Genomic DNA, 16,553 nt, shown 5'->3' with positions numbered 1-16,553 from the left:
GCTTTCATACATATTATTTGTTCATAATCAAAGGGATTTGACAGAGCATCGATTATTATTCTATCCAGAGACCATAAAATAAATCCGTGAGACATTAAGTGGCTTATCCATGGTGGAAGTATTACTAGATTTGTCAATTAAAAAAAAATTTTATTGGAGTATAGTTGATTTACAATGCTGTGTTAGTTTCTGCTGTAGAGCAAAGTGAATCAGTTATATGTATCTGGAAATAGACATATGTCCACCCTCTTTAATATTCTTTTCCCCATAGGCCATTACAGAGAGTTGAGTAGAGTTCCTTGTGCTATACTCTAGGTTCCTATTAGTTATTATCTATCTATCTATATATAGGAGTGTATTTGTTAATTCCAATCTACACTTGTTGATTTTTATATCAGAAAACAGTGTCTCCAGTTTTTTATTTGCTCATTGCTTCATAATACTTCAACAAATATTGGTATTTTGTCAGCAAACTTAACTCCTAAACTTCATGCCTTCTGATTTTTGTTCCTGGCTGTATCTTGCTGGGGGAATGCATATCCATCATTGGATCAAATAAAGGGACTCACTACTTTCAGGAATGGGAAACAATATCATGAACATTAACTTGGCAGAATTTATTTTATTTTCTGAACCAAATTAAAAATGCCAGTAAAATAAAATAAATTATTAATAATGAATGGGTAAAAGATATTTGCATGGTAATACATAATTATAGAAAACTTGTACACGGTAAATCCCCAAGTAACCCATTGCAGGATAATACTTAATTATTTGTAAAATCTATCACCTCAGTAACCTGTCAACTATCAAACTATCAATCAGTAAAACCATTATTTCAGTTTCACCAGAAAAATTCTCAAGCATAAGAAAAGTGTAGATTTTGTATAAAAAAATCACACCAAGTAAAAAAAAAAACAAAAATCTAGTTATATTTTTCCCCAATTAATCAATTTCAAGATTAATGAAAACGCTTTCATCAGAAAAATAACTAAGTAGGTAGATCCTGGGCATTTTTCCTAAGGTGAAAATGAAATGGTGATGTTTTAAAAATAAGAAAAATAAGTTGCTATTATAAGAATGTTAGACTTCCAACAACTTGAATCCCAAAATAGTTTGGAGAAAAGCAGGAATATGGACAATTAGCTTCATACTTCTATGTTCTAATTCAGATTTTTGCAACTGGGCCAGATGACGAATTTCCCATGTGAAAGAAGCCAGTAAATGTGGCATTTCTACCATAAGCCTCTGGTCATAGACTTTTCTGAGCCTTTCTGGATAACAAAAAACCAGTTATCCATGTTAACCCGCCATTTCCTCATCCCTTTGAGAGGTCTGAGTGACCAGGGGCGGAGATGTGTCTGTGTCTGTATCCTAAAAGGTCAGGCTGTTTAAAGTGGGTGGTTGAACTCCCAGTTGTACAAAGCAACTGCAGGGTAACGGGGGCCTTGTTACCCGCCCTGTGACTCGGGACTCTCGGCTCCAGGCCTCGTGCATGTGCTGATCCACTTACTTTCCCTCGGAGCTGTAGCTGTTGATGCTGCCGTCCGTGGACTCCCGGCTTGGCTGCCTCACCATCTTCCTCATCTCAGCTGCCATTCCTGTCTCAGTGCTTCTCTGGATGGTGCTTTTCAACTTCTTGTGGCCTGACTCTGGCAGGAGAGAGTAAAAGCAACTCTAAGTTTCTTTCTTTTTTTTTTTTTTCAGACAGTTTCCCTGGATATGGACTCTGCAAGTACAATCGTTAATTATGCAATAATTCAAGTTTTACTCACAAAAATAATGTCTAAGAGAATACTCTGATAAATTGATCTCTTTGCTACAGGATGCTCTGGCTAAGGAGGCAGCAGTAGAAGGCAGACCACTGCCCAGTTTCAGAGACCACCTGACTCCCAGTGAGCCAAAATGCATCCCTGTATTGTGGCTGCTCAAGTCGTCAGCTTCAGTGAAAAACTGGATTTTGCACTGAACTGTTCTGTGGAAGCTAACAGGTTTCTTCTAATCTGGAAGGTTCCAACTGCATGGAGACAGATCTGAATGACTGGGAATGTCTACAGAAGAGGCACTTGGAACCCAGCATGGAAAATACCACTGTTTTGGTACAGCCAGCTATCCACAATCCTCATAAAAGGAAAAAAAAAAAAAAAAAAAGCAGCATTTTATTCAATGTTTTCTGTAACACTTTAACATACAGGATCTCATCTGAGATAGCACAGAGGTTACCCACATAGGGCTCATTACCGGTTATGTTTCCAGTTGTTAGAGGTGCTTTCACAGAATACATTTTAGAGGTTGAAATGCTAATGAAAGGGTAGGAATCTGTTTGATCTTATTGTTTCTAACTTGCCCTCTACAAGAGCAATGTGTGCTCCTACCAACCGTCACATGGATGCGTCTCTTTTCCCACCTATGGCTCTAGATTCTCCACCTGTGCTGCTCCTGGTTTCTGTCCCACCCACTGGACTCAAGGCAGGGACATCCCCTATGGCAGTGATGGCTGCCATTAGCTTAGTTTGGGTGTTTATGTGTGTCCTGTGGCTCCCTCTTAGACGTCACTCTTGTATTAAGTCACCACGTAAAGCAACATTTCATCCCTGCATGCCTATCAGCACCACACCGCCTGAGAGCAAGAGGCAGCCCCCATGGCATGTTACTCAAGTGAGCCAGCCAGAATCCTGACAAACATTTACCCCAGGCATCCCGAGGCAATGAACAAAGGTAGAACACCAAATTCTACTGAAAATAATGAGATTCATAGCTAGAATAATGAAAGCAAACTTTATATGTAAATGGAAGGGAGGATGCTGGGAACTAGAGAGAAATAGTTAAGAGGATCAGCCACAAGGATCTTTTCATTAAGGTGTTAATTTATCCACCCAGTCAGCATTCCTTCCATCCATTCAACCTTCCTTTTATTCATCCATCCACACTTTCATCCATTCATTCCTCCATCTGTCCATCCTTCTTCCATCCATCCATCCATCCATCCTTCCTTCCCTCCATGCATGCATCTATCCATCCCTAGCCCCATCCATGCATCTATGCTTCCCTCCTTTATTCTATCCATCCATCCTTCCCTCCTTCCAACCATCTTTCCTCCATCCTTCCATCTATCGTTCCCTCCATCCATTCTTCCTTCCCTCCCTCTTTCCATCCCTTCCTCCATCCATCCCTCCATCCAAGAAATATTTACTAAATACCAGCCAGGTGTCCCACACTGTTCTAGGTTCTGGGTAAACACTGCCAAATGACAAATTTCCTGTCATGGAGCTTACATGCATGTATTACACAAGAAAGGCAATTAACAAGTCAACAAATACGTAACAGGTCCGGTAACAACTGCTATGGATAAAAACAGGCAAGAGAAGGGGATGGAGATTGATGGAGCTGAGCAGCGGCTTTATAAAAAAGGGGTCAGGGTCTCATCAAACATCGATCTGGAGGATATGAGGGGACCGGGCGGTGGCCCCCAAAGCTGGGTTGGTCCAGGTGGCTGTGCTGGGGAGGCTGTGAGTGATGTCGGTCTGGTCATCAGCCCCCAGTCCACAGGTTTCCTCTGTGACGTTTCCAGTGCTGATGCTGACTCCAGCCAGGAGGCTCTGTGTGCCTGGCTGTCCGGATGACGGAGGTACTACCAGAGCCTGGCTTCTCCCGCTTCTCCTAACGCCTGCTACAGGTGCTTGTAGTGACATATGTGTTTGATGAATGAAAAGAAAACATTTAAAAGTTAAGAGTTCTTTATCAATTTGTATTTTTCAAGTTTTTCTCAAAGAGGGGTATGTCTACAGGGTGTCCCCAAATACTTACAGCAGTATTAAACCTCCAAAGCTTCCAAAATAAATCTAAGTGCTACACACTTCGCAAAAACATCATGTAAGAGGTCGGTTATTGAACTTTCTTTTATACTTACTTAACTTTGTGAGTTTGGGTAATATATTTTTCATTTTAGAGGTTTTGTTTCAAGCCTTCTAAAGAGGGCGATCATGGACCGATGTCTCACTCATGTTAAGAAATATTCAACACAGAGTTTTGATGCACTCACAACTGTATAAAGGCCCAGGTAACAGCTGGATAAGCAATTCTAGCTCTGAATCTTTCTGATTTATATTCAAAGGGCTCTCATATTATCTGGAATGTAAAGGTTCGAAGGATCAGAGTTTTACAGACGTGGAAACTGTACACAAGAGAAGTATAATTCATGCAACAAGTAACTGTCCAGCATTTGAACTGGTCTTCACCTTTTCTGCATGCTGGTGATAGAGCAGTGAATGCAACCAACATGACCTCTGCCCGCTGGAGCTTACATTTTAGTGGGAACGATGGCTTCTTCAGTATCCCCCCCTCATTAGCCTGGAAGCTAGATGAGAAACCTGATTTTCTGAACCTCAGTCTTGTGATCATTCCATTATACCACAGTGTAGGAAAACACAGAGTCTGATCTGATTGACTTTACAAACAAAACAAAAGTTTAGCTATAGATATTTTCATGTATGCATTTTCATATGGGCTTACAAATTCATTTGAAAACATTGAAAAAATCACACATATTCTATACAAGTGTATATAATTATCTGTATTCATCCCTCTGTGCCATAATTGGAGTCAGAAATGGTAACCCATTCCAGTATTCTTGCCTGGAAAATCCAATGGACAGAGGACCCCAATGGGCTGCAGTCCATGGGGTCACAAAATCAGACATGACTGAGCTACTGAGCATACATGCTATAATTACAGAATAAATATGTTACATATATGACATTTTTAATACCAATATAATGTATTAAATCACTAAATATTACAAAATACTATTATGCCTATTAAAGATACCCTCAGTATTTAATAATTACTTGTATCCACTGAAGAATCATTAACCCGAAAAAGACGTGAAGTCTACTGGCAGATGATGTCATGAGACCTTTGACCTGAAACCCTGTCCCAAGTACTATACAAAGAACAAAAGGATTAGAGAACTAGTATATTTTAATATTCTACATTCACAGACATGTAAAAGTTAGTAAAATCCATAATATTGGGGGGGGGGCAATACTATACTCATGCTTTGGAAAAATAGACATACTTACATAGAATATTCCAAAATGTGTCCTACTTATATATGAACTTTCACTTTTCATATTTAGAAATGCTGCATTTAGAAACAACCTATGGATGTATTAGTTCATTCTGCAAATGCTTCTTAAGCATCAAAGGCCTATAATTTGATAGTCTGATAGCATTCTAGGTGTCAAAGCCACATAAGTAATAGGAAAGCACATCCAGTAACAGCTAGAGCAAGTCAGGGAACATGATGATTCTGGACAAATATCATATATGGCTTATATGTGGAATGGGAAAAACGATATAAATAAACTTACTTACAAACAGACTCACAGACATAGAAGACAAATTTATGGTTGCCAAAGGGGAAAGGGCAGGGGGAGAAAGAAATCAGGAGTTTGAGATTAATACATACAGTACTATATACTAATAAAACTGATAATTAATGAGGATCTGTGGAACGCTCCTCAATGTTAAGCAGCATGGAGAGGAGGGGAGTTTGGGGGAGAATGGATACATGTATATCTATCACCGAGTCTCTTGGCTGTTCACCTGAAATATCACAACACTGTCAATCAGCTATATACCAACACAAAATAAAAAGCTAAAAAAATTACCTGCTGTATAGTATTTGGAACTGGATTCAATATCTTGCATATTGTGTTCAATATATTGTATACTGTATCATATATCTTGTATATTGTATTCAATATCTTGTAAGAACCTACTCTTTACCAAAGGGAAAAGAATCTGAAGAATAGATAGATAGATAGATAACTCAATCATTTTGCTGTACACCTGAGATTAATATGACATTGTAAATCATCTGTATTTCAGCTTAAAAATAAACAAAGATAATATAAACGGAAAAATAATGACTTTAGATTCTGGATCAGTTCAGTTGCTCAGTCATGTCTTACTCTTAACAACCCCACTGACTGCACCATGCCAGGCTTCCTTGTCCCTCACCACTTCCTGGAGCTTGCTCAAACTTATGTGATGCCATCCAACCATCTCATCTTCTGTCGTCCCCTTCTCCTCCTGTCTTCAATCTTTCCCAGCATCAGGGGCTTTTCCAATGAGTCAGTTCTTCGCATCAGGTGGCCAAAGTCTTGGAGTTTCAGCTTCAGCATCAGTTCTTCCAAAGAATATTCAGGACTGATTTCCTTTAGGATGGACTGGATGGATCTCCTTGCAGTCCAAGGGACTCTCAAGAGTCATCTCCAACACTACAGTTCAAAAGCATCAGTTCTTTGGTGCTCAATTTTCTTTTTTCTTTTTTTTTATGTTTTATATTCAACATATTTATTAATAGCCTTGACAGTTTTTCTATAACAAAACTTTAAATTTATTTTAATCTTCTTGTCTCAAAAGAATCTAAGTTTTAAACACATTTCTTCTTGTTTCAATCACCATTACAATTACAATTGCATGCAATATATCAATAGACACAAAAGTGTTTGTACTAAATTGCTTCGTTAAGACGTATCAGTGCATGAATTTCATGGACAGAATTTAGCATCAACTCTACTCATATTTTTCACTTTGGCAGATGTGAGCAGTTCATAGTTAAATAAAGAATAGAGAAAGTTATGTTATTGTATTGTTATTTGGTCATTGTGTCCCAATTCTTTGTGATCCCTGTGAACTGAAGCTTGCCATGCTCTGGCAAAACCATAGCTTTGACTAGATGGACCTCTGTCAGCAAGGTAATGTCAGTTCTTTTTAATATACTGTCTAGTTTTATCACAGCTTTTCTTCCAAGGAACAAGCATCTTTTAACTTCATGGCTACAGTCACCATCTGCAGTGATTTTGGAGCCCAAGAAAATAAAGTCTGTCACTGTTTCCATTGTTTCCCCATCTATTTGCCATGAAGTGATGGGACCGGATGCGATGATCTTAGTTTTTTGAATGTTGAGTTTTAAGCCAGATTTTTCACTCTCCTCTTTCACTTTCATCAAGAGACTCTTTAGTTCCTCTTTGCTTTCTGCCATAAGAGTTGTGTCATCTGCATATATGAGGTTATCGTATTACTCCTAGCAATCTTAATTCCAGCTTGTGCTTCATCCAGCCCGGTATTTCGCATGATGTATATGGCATATAGTTAAATAAGCAGGGTGACAATATACAGCCTTGACGTACTCCTTTCCCGATTTGGAACCAGTCTGTTGTTCCATGTCTGGTTCTAACTGATGCTTCTTGACCAGCATACAGATTTCTCAGGAGGCAGTTAAAGTGGTCTGGTATTCTCAACTCTGGTATTCCCAACTCTTTAAGAAATTTCCACAGTTTGTCGTGATCCACACAATCAAAGGCTTTGGCATAGTCAATAAAGCACAAGGATATGTTTTTCTTGAACTCCCCTGCTTTTTCTATGATCCAACAGATGTTGCCAATTTGATCTCTGGTTCCTCTGTATTTTCTAAATCCAGCCTGGACCTCTGGAAGTTCACGGTTCAAGGTTCATGGACATTTTGAAGCCTGGCTTGGAGAATTTTGAGCATTACTTTGCTGGCATGTGAGATGAGTGCAATTGTGCGGTAGTTTGAGCATTCTCTGGCATTGCCTTTCTTTGGAATTAGAATGAAAACTGACATTTTCCAGTCCCATGTCCACTGCTGACTTTTGCAACTTTGCTGACATATTGAGTGCAGCACTTTCACAGCATCATCTTTCAGGATTTGAAACAGCTCAACTGGAATTCCATCTGAATATCATCTAGATACTGGATAGCATCACAGAAAAATGAAGAAGAGCCTGCCTGCGTTGAGAGAGTTCCTTTTGATCAGTTGGGCAGGGCAGGTGACTTGTAGACAAGAAGGCTGCCAAGCAAGGGTCTGGGGGAAGGCCAGTCCAGGCAGAGGAGCAAGAGGCAGACCCCGAGGAGGGCCAGGCCTGCCCTGGCGGGTCTGAGACTATGCACAAGGAGAGGAGGAGATGGAGAGGCTCAGGCTCTGCTGGGTGCCTACCTGGACTCTGTGCTTGAGTGTTGGGGAACCCAGGGAAGGGTCCCATTCTGATCTCCCCTCTCACAGGGTCACCGAGCCACTGTGTGGGGCTGAGCTCCTGGAGTAGAAGTGGAGGAGGTGGGGAAGCTCTCCTCCCTGAGGAGGGAAATCGAGACTACGTTCGGAGAGCAGCAGGGCAGATCAGTGGGGAGAGGCTTTGAGCTTCTCTTGCAGTGTAGCTGACACGTGTCCTGTTCATTCATGTGCAAGTGGCTCAGAAAAACAGGAGAAATCAGGAACTTTCAGGTTTTCAGTTAGGATAACCAGTTGGAGGGGCTTCCCTGGTAGCTCAGTAGTGACGAATCTGCCTGCCAGTATAGTAGATGCGGGTTCGATGCCTGGGTCGGGAAGATCCCCTGGAGAAGGAAATGACAACGTACTCCAGTCTTCTTACCTGGGAAATCCCATGGTTGGAGGAGCCTGTTGGACCACAGTCCATGGGTGGTCTGAGTGACTAAACACCAACAACTAGTTGGATGACAGTGTCACTTACTGGGAGGGGAACTCGTGGGTGGTAGAAATTCTGGGTTCTCCAGTGGATGGAAGAGGAGCTTGTGCAATAGCTGTGTGGAGAGTAAAGTAGGAAGAAGATGTAGGATCAGGACCAGAGGGTCAGGTTGCGGCCAGAGAGGTGGGAGATGGGCAGACAGGACACATTGGCAGGCAGACGGGATGGAGATGTAGGGTACCAGTTTGACCTCCAGGGAACACAGAGAGATACACAGGGGAGTTGGAGTGGAGCCCAGGATGTTTTCACATTTGAAGGTCTAGAAGAAAATCGAGGCAGCTAAGGGGTCTCCATGGGAAGACCTTTTCAGGAGAAAAAGAGGTAAGCGTCATGCTGCAGAAATCAGAAGAATATGGTATTTCAGGAAGTAAGATAATTAACTGTTGATTACTACTTAGAATTTTAGTAAGAAGCAGACCTGTAGAGTGGATGACAGGGCTGCCTCCATGGCAGCACTGATTTCGAGGGGAGCTGGGGACCAGTCAGAAGAGAGAACCAGAGATGAGGAGGCAGAGAGGCTCCAGGACCATTTCCAAAAGGTTTGCAGTGACTGAGAGAGTATTTGGAGAGTCACACATGATGAGGGCAGGTTGTCTATTTTTTAAGATGTTAGAGATCTATGCAGATGGGAATCCATAAATGCATAGAGTGAAGCACAACAGTGTCAGGTGTAATATCATGGGTTGGAGAGGTGGATAAAGATAAATAATGTCCAAAAAATCACCGTCCAATCAATGCAGTATCTAACCATCAAATGAAAAGTCAATCCCATCCAGCAACTGGAAATATCAGTAAGAGAATATAAACTAATGGATTAAAAATTTGAATTCAAAAGATAAGTACAATAATGTCCTTCTTATCAACTCATAGAAAGAACAGAGGAAGTGCTTCAGTTTGGTTGTCTTGAAAGTAACAACTGAGCTCAGTGATAAGATTCATTTTGTTTATATGTACAGTGGCAAAATTCAGTTGTTTTTAAACAGAAATGTTGTTGTGGTTAATGTGGCCCATTTTGTTTATTCATTCCTTTATTAACTTATTCAAGGAAATTGTCCCTGAATGTTTCGGGCTAGTGCTGTGTATGTACACTTGGAAAGGAAAGAGTCCCTGATTCCAGGCAGCTCACGGCCTTGGAGGAGGGACGGGCATGTACTGATCCTGAAGAGTCAGTGCAACACGGAGGATTTATATGTATTGAGCTTCAGGTTTTTATCTAATGTAATGCTACTAACACAGAGAGAAGACAGAGCAAGAGAGAGAGAACGGTTTAGACAGTGAGGGGTCTGCTGCTTGCCCCGCCACTAAATGAGCAGTAACCTGGCAGAATCAGGAAGTGAGAAATGCAAAACTTCTCTTCGTTCACTTTTGTCAGTTCCTCAAGAGAATTCTGAGTCTATGTGTGTCTGTGTGTGCTAGGCACTCAGTCATGTCCAACTCTGTGTGACTGCATGGACTGTAGCCCACCAGGCCTTTCTGTTCATGGGATTCTCTAGGCAAGAATACTGGAGTGGGTTGCCATTCCCTTCCCCAGGGGATCTTCCTGACTCTGACTCAGGGATCAAACCCGGATCTTCTGCATTGCAGGAGGATTTTTTTTTTTTTTTTTACTGTCAGAGCCACTAGGAGGCCCTCCAGAGTTTATGATGACCTCTAATAAAATATATTGCCTAAACGCAAACCAATCACTTTATCTAGTGTGTAAACAGAGCAGCAGCAAAACAGTCTAACTGATGGGACTGGACTCCCTGAGACACTACAGGTTGATACCCAAGGGATTTTCAAAGGCAATTTTAACTCTGTGCAGATGGTGAAGAGGCATTTGTATTTCATGCCAGGAGAACATCATATATAAAGATCTCAAGTGAGGGGCAGCATGGTCTCTTAAAGTGGGCACATTTCCAAGTTGACTCGTTAACCTCAAGTTGACACTGTGAGTGGTGAGTGCAGAGAGGGAGTTCTCTACATGACCTCTGACCTGATGCTCTCCAGATGCATGGTTATGTACCACCTGGGTGGCTGTGGCTGCTGTATGACTACTGATGCTGTTCTTACTGGCATCAAACTCTTGGCCCCCCAGGGCCACACAGAGCTGTGTGTACTCTGTACTGTGCACAATACAACACAGATCTCTAGTGATCATTTTTTACAAGAAAAGACCCAGCAGTTCTCCTGTTGCTGTCAGACGCTTCCAATGTTGTGGCAACCACACAGTCGGAAAACATTTATTAGGCAGTCTGTTCCAACGGTGCCACAGTGGAGTTTCTGGGTATTTTTAAACAAACAAAAATGTTCCTTTTGTGCTGGGCCAAGGTTCTTGAATATACCTCACCCCACTCCAGATAAGTACAACTTGTAAAAGTTTCATAAGTCTGAAGAATATTTTTAGAACACCGCATGAGAGTTCTTGCACTTTTATGGTTTCCCTCATTCATTCTCTGGTTTAATCCTACAAGCCATAAAGTTTACAGTTTTCCCATTTTCCAAAGAGGTTTATAATGAAAGATACACAATGGTCAAGAAGCTAAAAATAGAATAGTTAGGAATACTTTTTGTGAGATGGATGGAATAAGTGCCCTTAATAATATTTTCAGAATTCTTTCAGTCTTTCCCGGTGATGTAGTGATGCTTGTTTGTTTGTTTGCTTTAAACATGCAGGATCGTAGTTCCCTGAGCAGGGACTGAACTCATGTAGCCTCCACTGGGAGCTCAGAGTCCTAACCACTGAACAACCAGGGAAAGACCCTGGCTATGCTTTCTTTGGAGAAGGAAATGGCAACCCACTCCAGTGTTCTTGCTTGGAGAATCCCAAGGACGGGGGAGCCTGGTGGGCTGCCGTCTATGGGGTCGCACAGAGTCGGACACGACTGAAACAACTTAGCAGCAGCAGCAGCATGCTTTCTTATTTCACTACAGTAACCTGAAGGTTGTTATGGTGCTTCCTTTGCTGCTGTGTGCTCTGCAAACATGGCTTTAGAAGGTCAATGCTGACCCCTGACCTCTGCTTTTCAGCCTAACCATGACTATAAATGGCTCCCTGGTGAGAAGCTGGCATCCTGCCGAGTGCCTGGAATGCCTGCAGTCAGACCATGTCGGCTCCCTCACACACACTGAGTTTTCCAGGAAAATGTTTGTTACTGTGACCTCAGAGCTTCCCAAGTAGTGCAGTGTTAAAAGAATCTGCCTGCCAATGAAGGAGACGTGGGTTCAGTCCCTGGGTCAGGAAGATCCCCTGGAGGAGGAAATGGCTGTGCACCCACTCCATTATTCTTGCCTGAGAAATCCCACCTCCAAGCCAAGGGCAGACGCTTCAGAGGAACCACCCATGCCCACATCACGATCGTGGACACCTAGCCCCTAGAACTGTGAGAGGATAAACTACTGCTATTCCAACCACCCAGTCAGTGATATTTTGTCATGCAGCCTGAGCAAACCAATATATCTAGGGAGTGGATATTATATACGGTCGTCTTCTTGTTTAATAAATGTGATGCATACAAGTTAAAGCACCTGGGGATCAATGACAACCGACATGTTCTGAGGATGAGATTAAGCCCCCAATCCTGGGATGGACTTATTTCAGCTTGACTTGATTAAAAAGTGCTCTAAAGCATGACATGGAGATATCTAAAGTGTTTATTAACAACTCAATGTTCAGAAAATAAGGCCTCAGATATATTTGCAACCTGACAAGGGATTAACCTCCGAAGCATACAAACAGCTCAAATAGCTCAAAAACAAAACAAAACAAAACAGAAGATCTAACTAGAAACTTCTCCAAAGAAGACATACAGTTGGACAAAAAGCACATGTAAATATGCTCAACATCACTAATTATTAGCGAAATGCAAATGAAAACTGCAGTGAGGTGCCACCTCACATCAGTCAGGATGGCCATCATTTAAAAGTCCACAAACAATAAATGCTAGAGAGGCTGTGCAGAGAAGGGAACCTTTCTACACTGCTGATGGGAATGCAAGGGGGTGCAGCCACTGTGGAAAACAGAATGAAGGTGCTTTAAAAAACTAAAAACAGAGCCACCATGTGATCCAGCAATTCCACTCTTGGGCATACCTCCAGAGAAGACCATACTTTGAAAAGATATATGCATCCTAAGTTCATTGCAGCACTATGTACAATAGCCAAGACATGGAAACAAAGTAGATGTCCCTCAACAGATGAATGGATAAAGAAGCTGTGATATATATACGAGCTTGAATGCGTTCTAAGTTGCTTCAGTTGTGTCTGACTCTTTGTGACCCTATGGTCTAGCCTGCAGGCCTCCTGTGTCCATGGGATTCTCCAGGCAAGAATATGGAAGTGGGTTGCCATTACCTCCTCCAGGAGATCTTCCCCACCCAGAGATCGAACCTGAGTTTCCTGTGCTACCAGCCAATTCCTTACCCACTGAGCAGCCAAAGATATATGTACAAGGGATATATATACTCAGCCATAAAAAAAGAATGAAATAATGCCAATTTTTGCAGCAACATGGACGAACCTAGGGATTATCATACTAAGTGAAGTATGTCAGACAGAGACAAGTATTTTATGATATCACTTACGTATGGAGTCTAAAAAAATGATACGAGTGAAGTTATATACAAAACAGCAACAGACTCACAGACACAGACAACAAACTTACGGTTATCAGGGGGAAAGGTGGGGAGGGATAAATTGGGAGGATGAGATTAACATATAAACACTACTATATCCTTCGGTTGGGAAGATCCCCTGGAGAAAGGAAATGGCAACCCACTGCAGTATTCTTGCCTGGAAAATCCCATGGACAGAGAAGCCTGGTGGGTACAGTCTATCAGGATGCAAACAGTCAGACATGATTTAGCAACTAAACAGTAGCAAAAAATAGCATATATAAAATAGATAAACAATAAGGACCTATTGCACAGAACAGGGAATTCTATTCCAATATTCTGTAATAATATAAATTAGAAAAGAATGTGAAAAAGAATAGATATATGTATATGTATAACCGAATCAGTTTGCAGTACACCTGAAACTAACACAATATTATAAATCAAGTGGATTCAGAAAAGCACTGTTTATAATAGCCAGGACATGGAAGCAACCTAGATGTCCATCAGCAGATGAATGGATAAGAAAGCTATGGTACATATACACAATGGAGTATTACTCAGCCATTAAAAAGAATACATTTGAATTAGTCCTAATGAAGTGGATGAAACTGGAGCCTATTATACAGAGTGAAGTAAGCCAGAAAGAAAAACACCAATACAGTATACTAACGCATATATACGGAATTTAGAAAGATGGTAACAATAACCCTGTGTACGAGACAGCAAAAGAGACACTGATGTATAGATCAGTCTTATGGACTCTGTGGGAGAGGGAGAGGGTGGGAAGATTTGGGAGAATGGCATTGAAACATGTAAAATATCATGTATGAAACGAGATGCCAGACCAGGTTCGATGCACGATACTGGATGCTTGGGGCTAGTGCACTGGGACGACCCAGAGGGATGGTATGGGGAGGGAGGAGGGAGGAGGGTTCAGGATGGGGAACACATGTATACCTGTGGTGGATTCATTTTGATATTTGGCAAAACTAATACAATTATGTAAAGTTTTAAAATAAAATAAAATTAAAAAAAAAAGAACAACAACAAAAAAAGAAAATAAGGCCTCAGATTTGTTTTCCCAGGAGTAAAACATACCACATTTATGTCACATATATTTTTTTTAACTCTTCTTTGTTCTAAATTAACACCTTAATTGAAACTGTATTTCACTCACTGAGTGTAAACTTAGAATAGCTCCTTAATTATATGACCTTCTGACTGTAAAAGTAAAACAATACTTCAGGCTGAAAGCTACAAAAAACAAATGTTTTATTGCATGTTTTAGGTTTTCTTTTTAAAAAAATGTTTAAACCAAGTTATTACTATTTAGATGGGAATACCAGACCATCTTACCTGTCTCCTGAGAAACCTGTATGTGGGTCAGGAAGCAACAGTTGGAACCCTCTGTGGAATAACTGATTGGTTCAGGATCGAGAAAGGAGTACGACAGGGCTGTCTGCTGCACCCTGTTTGTTTAATGTATACACTGAGCACATAATGAGAAATTCAGGGCTGGATGAGTTACAAGCTGGAAACAAGATAGGTGGGAGAAACATCAACCTCAGGTATGCAGATGGTACCACTCTAATGGCAGAAACTGAAGATGAACTAAAGAGCCTTTTGATAAGGGTGAAGGAGGAGAGTGAAAGAGCTGGCTTAAAACTCAATATTAGAAAAGATCATGGCATCTGGCCCCATTAAACTGAAAGTGAAAAAGAAAGTGAAATTCATGTCACTCCGTTGTGTCCGACTCTTTGCGACCCCATCGACTGCAGCCTACCAGGATCCTCTGCCCATGGGATTTTCCAGGCAGGAGTACTGGAGTGGGGTGCCATTTCCTTCTCCAGGGGATCTTCCCAACTCAGGGATTGAAGCCAAGTCTGGCCCCATTACTTCATGGCAAATAGAAGGGAAAAAAATGGAAGTAGTGACAAATTTCCTCTTTTGGGGATCTAAAATCACTGCAGATGACTGCAGCCATCGAATCATAAGACGTTTGCTTCTTGGCAGGAAAGCAATGACAAACCTATACCGTGTGTTGAAAAGCAGAGACAATACTCTGCCAAAAAAGGTCCATATAGCCAAGGCTATGGTCCTCCCAGTGGTCATGTAAGGTTGTAAGGGCTATACTGTAAAGAAGGCAAAGCACCAAAGAATTGAATCCTTCAAATTGTGGTGCTGGGGAAGACTCCTGAGAGTCCCTTGGACTGAAAGGAGATCAAGCCAGCCAATCTTGAGGGAGATCAACCCTGAATACTCATTGGAAGGACTGATGCTGAAGCTGAAACTCCAGTATTTTGGTCATCTGATGCAAAAAGCTGACTTATTAGAAAGGTCCCTTATACTGGGAAAGATTGAGGGGCAGAAGAAGTGGGTGTCAAAGGATGAGATGGCTGGATGGCATCACTGATGTAATGTACATGAACTTGGGCAAACTTTGGGAGATGGTGAGGGACAGAGAGACCTGGTGTGCTGCAGTCCATGGGGTCACAGAGTCGGGACATAACCGGGCAACTGAACAACAATAATTACTATTTAGGGAATCTTTTTTTTTTTTCCAATTTGAAAAGGCAGCCTAATACACTCAGTGTTGGCTGGATAGGAAGTGGTTTGAGGGCCTTCCGTGGGATCAGAGCCTGTGATTCATCCCAGCCCCATCTGTGTTAGTTCTGAGTCTGCAGGTGGCTCACTTTGTCTCTCTGTGCCTCACTTTCCTTGTCTATGAAATGGGAGCTTGCCTTGAGCAGGAATGAAAAGATCGTGCTTCTGAACTTACCTCCCGCTACAATGTGAGATCTCAAAGTGTTTTGCATAGATTGGGTCTCCAAGTAGAATAACACTAATTTCCCATGCTCAACTCAAAGCACATCTTTCTGTATCTTTCACATATTTATCTCAAAATGCTCTTCGGAATCAAGTTTAAGTGGCAACAGAGCACAGAGACTTTTCTTTTTTTTTTTTCCCAATTTATCTGATATTTTATTCATCCTTTCTCCCATTTCAACAGCCATGTTCCTTTTAAGACTTCTCAAAGGACCTGTGCTGCTGTTGCTTTTCAGTCACTAAGTCACATCTGGCTCTTTGTGACCCCGTGGAGTTCAGCATGCCTGACTTCTCTGTCCTCCACTATCTCCTGAACTATTAAAAATTCCAACATATGGAGGCTGAACAACACGCTGCTGAATAACCCACAAATTACAGAAGAAATCAAAAAAGAAATCAAAATTTGCATAAAAACGAATGAAAATGAAAACACAACAACCCAAAACCTGTGGGACACTGTAAAAGCAGTGCTAAGGGGAAGGTTCATAGCAATACAGGCACACCTCAAGAAACAAGAAAAAAGTCAAATAAATGACCTAACTCTACACCTAAAGCAACT

General features: G+C 41.4%; 1 protein-coding gene across 50 annotated transcripts in view; it reads right to left on the bottom strand.

The window, feature by feature from the left end:
- The window catches only part of RIMS1 (regulating synaptic membrane exocytosis 1), a 606,124-nt gene that overhangs the window by 11,392 nt on the left and 578,179 nt on the right, over positions 1-16,553 (bottom strand). For all 50 annotated transcript variants that reach the window (XM_027550929.1, XM_027550882.1, XM_027550886.1 and 47 more), the window contains one exon: positions 1,514-1,652. In XM_027550929.1, the coding sequence (XP_027406730.1) occupies positions 1,514-1,652 (139 nt within the window). The remainder of the gene's footprint in view (positions 1-1,513; positions 1,653-16,553) is intronic.

Source organism: Bos indicus x Bos taurus, chromosome 9 (genome assembly GCF_003369695.1).
Source record: "Bos indicus x Bos taurus breed Angus x Brahman F1 hybrid chromosome 9, Bos_hybrid_MaternalHap_v2.0, whole genome shotgun sequence".
NCBI classification, from domain to species: Eukaryota; Metazoa; Chordata; class Mammalia; order Artiodactyla; family Bovidae; genus Bos; species Bos indicus x Bos taurus.
The sequence above is the reverse complement of the archived record's forward strand: the minus strand, read 5'-3'. Positions and strand labels throughout refer to the sequence as shown.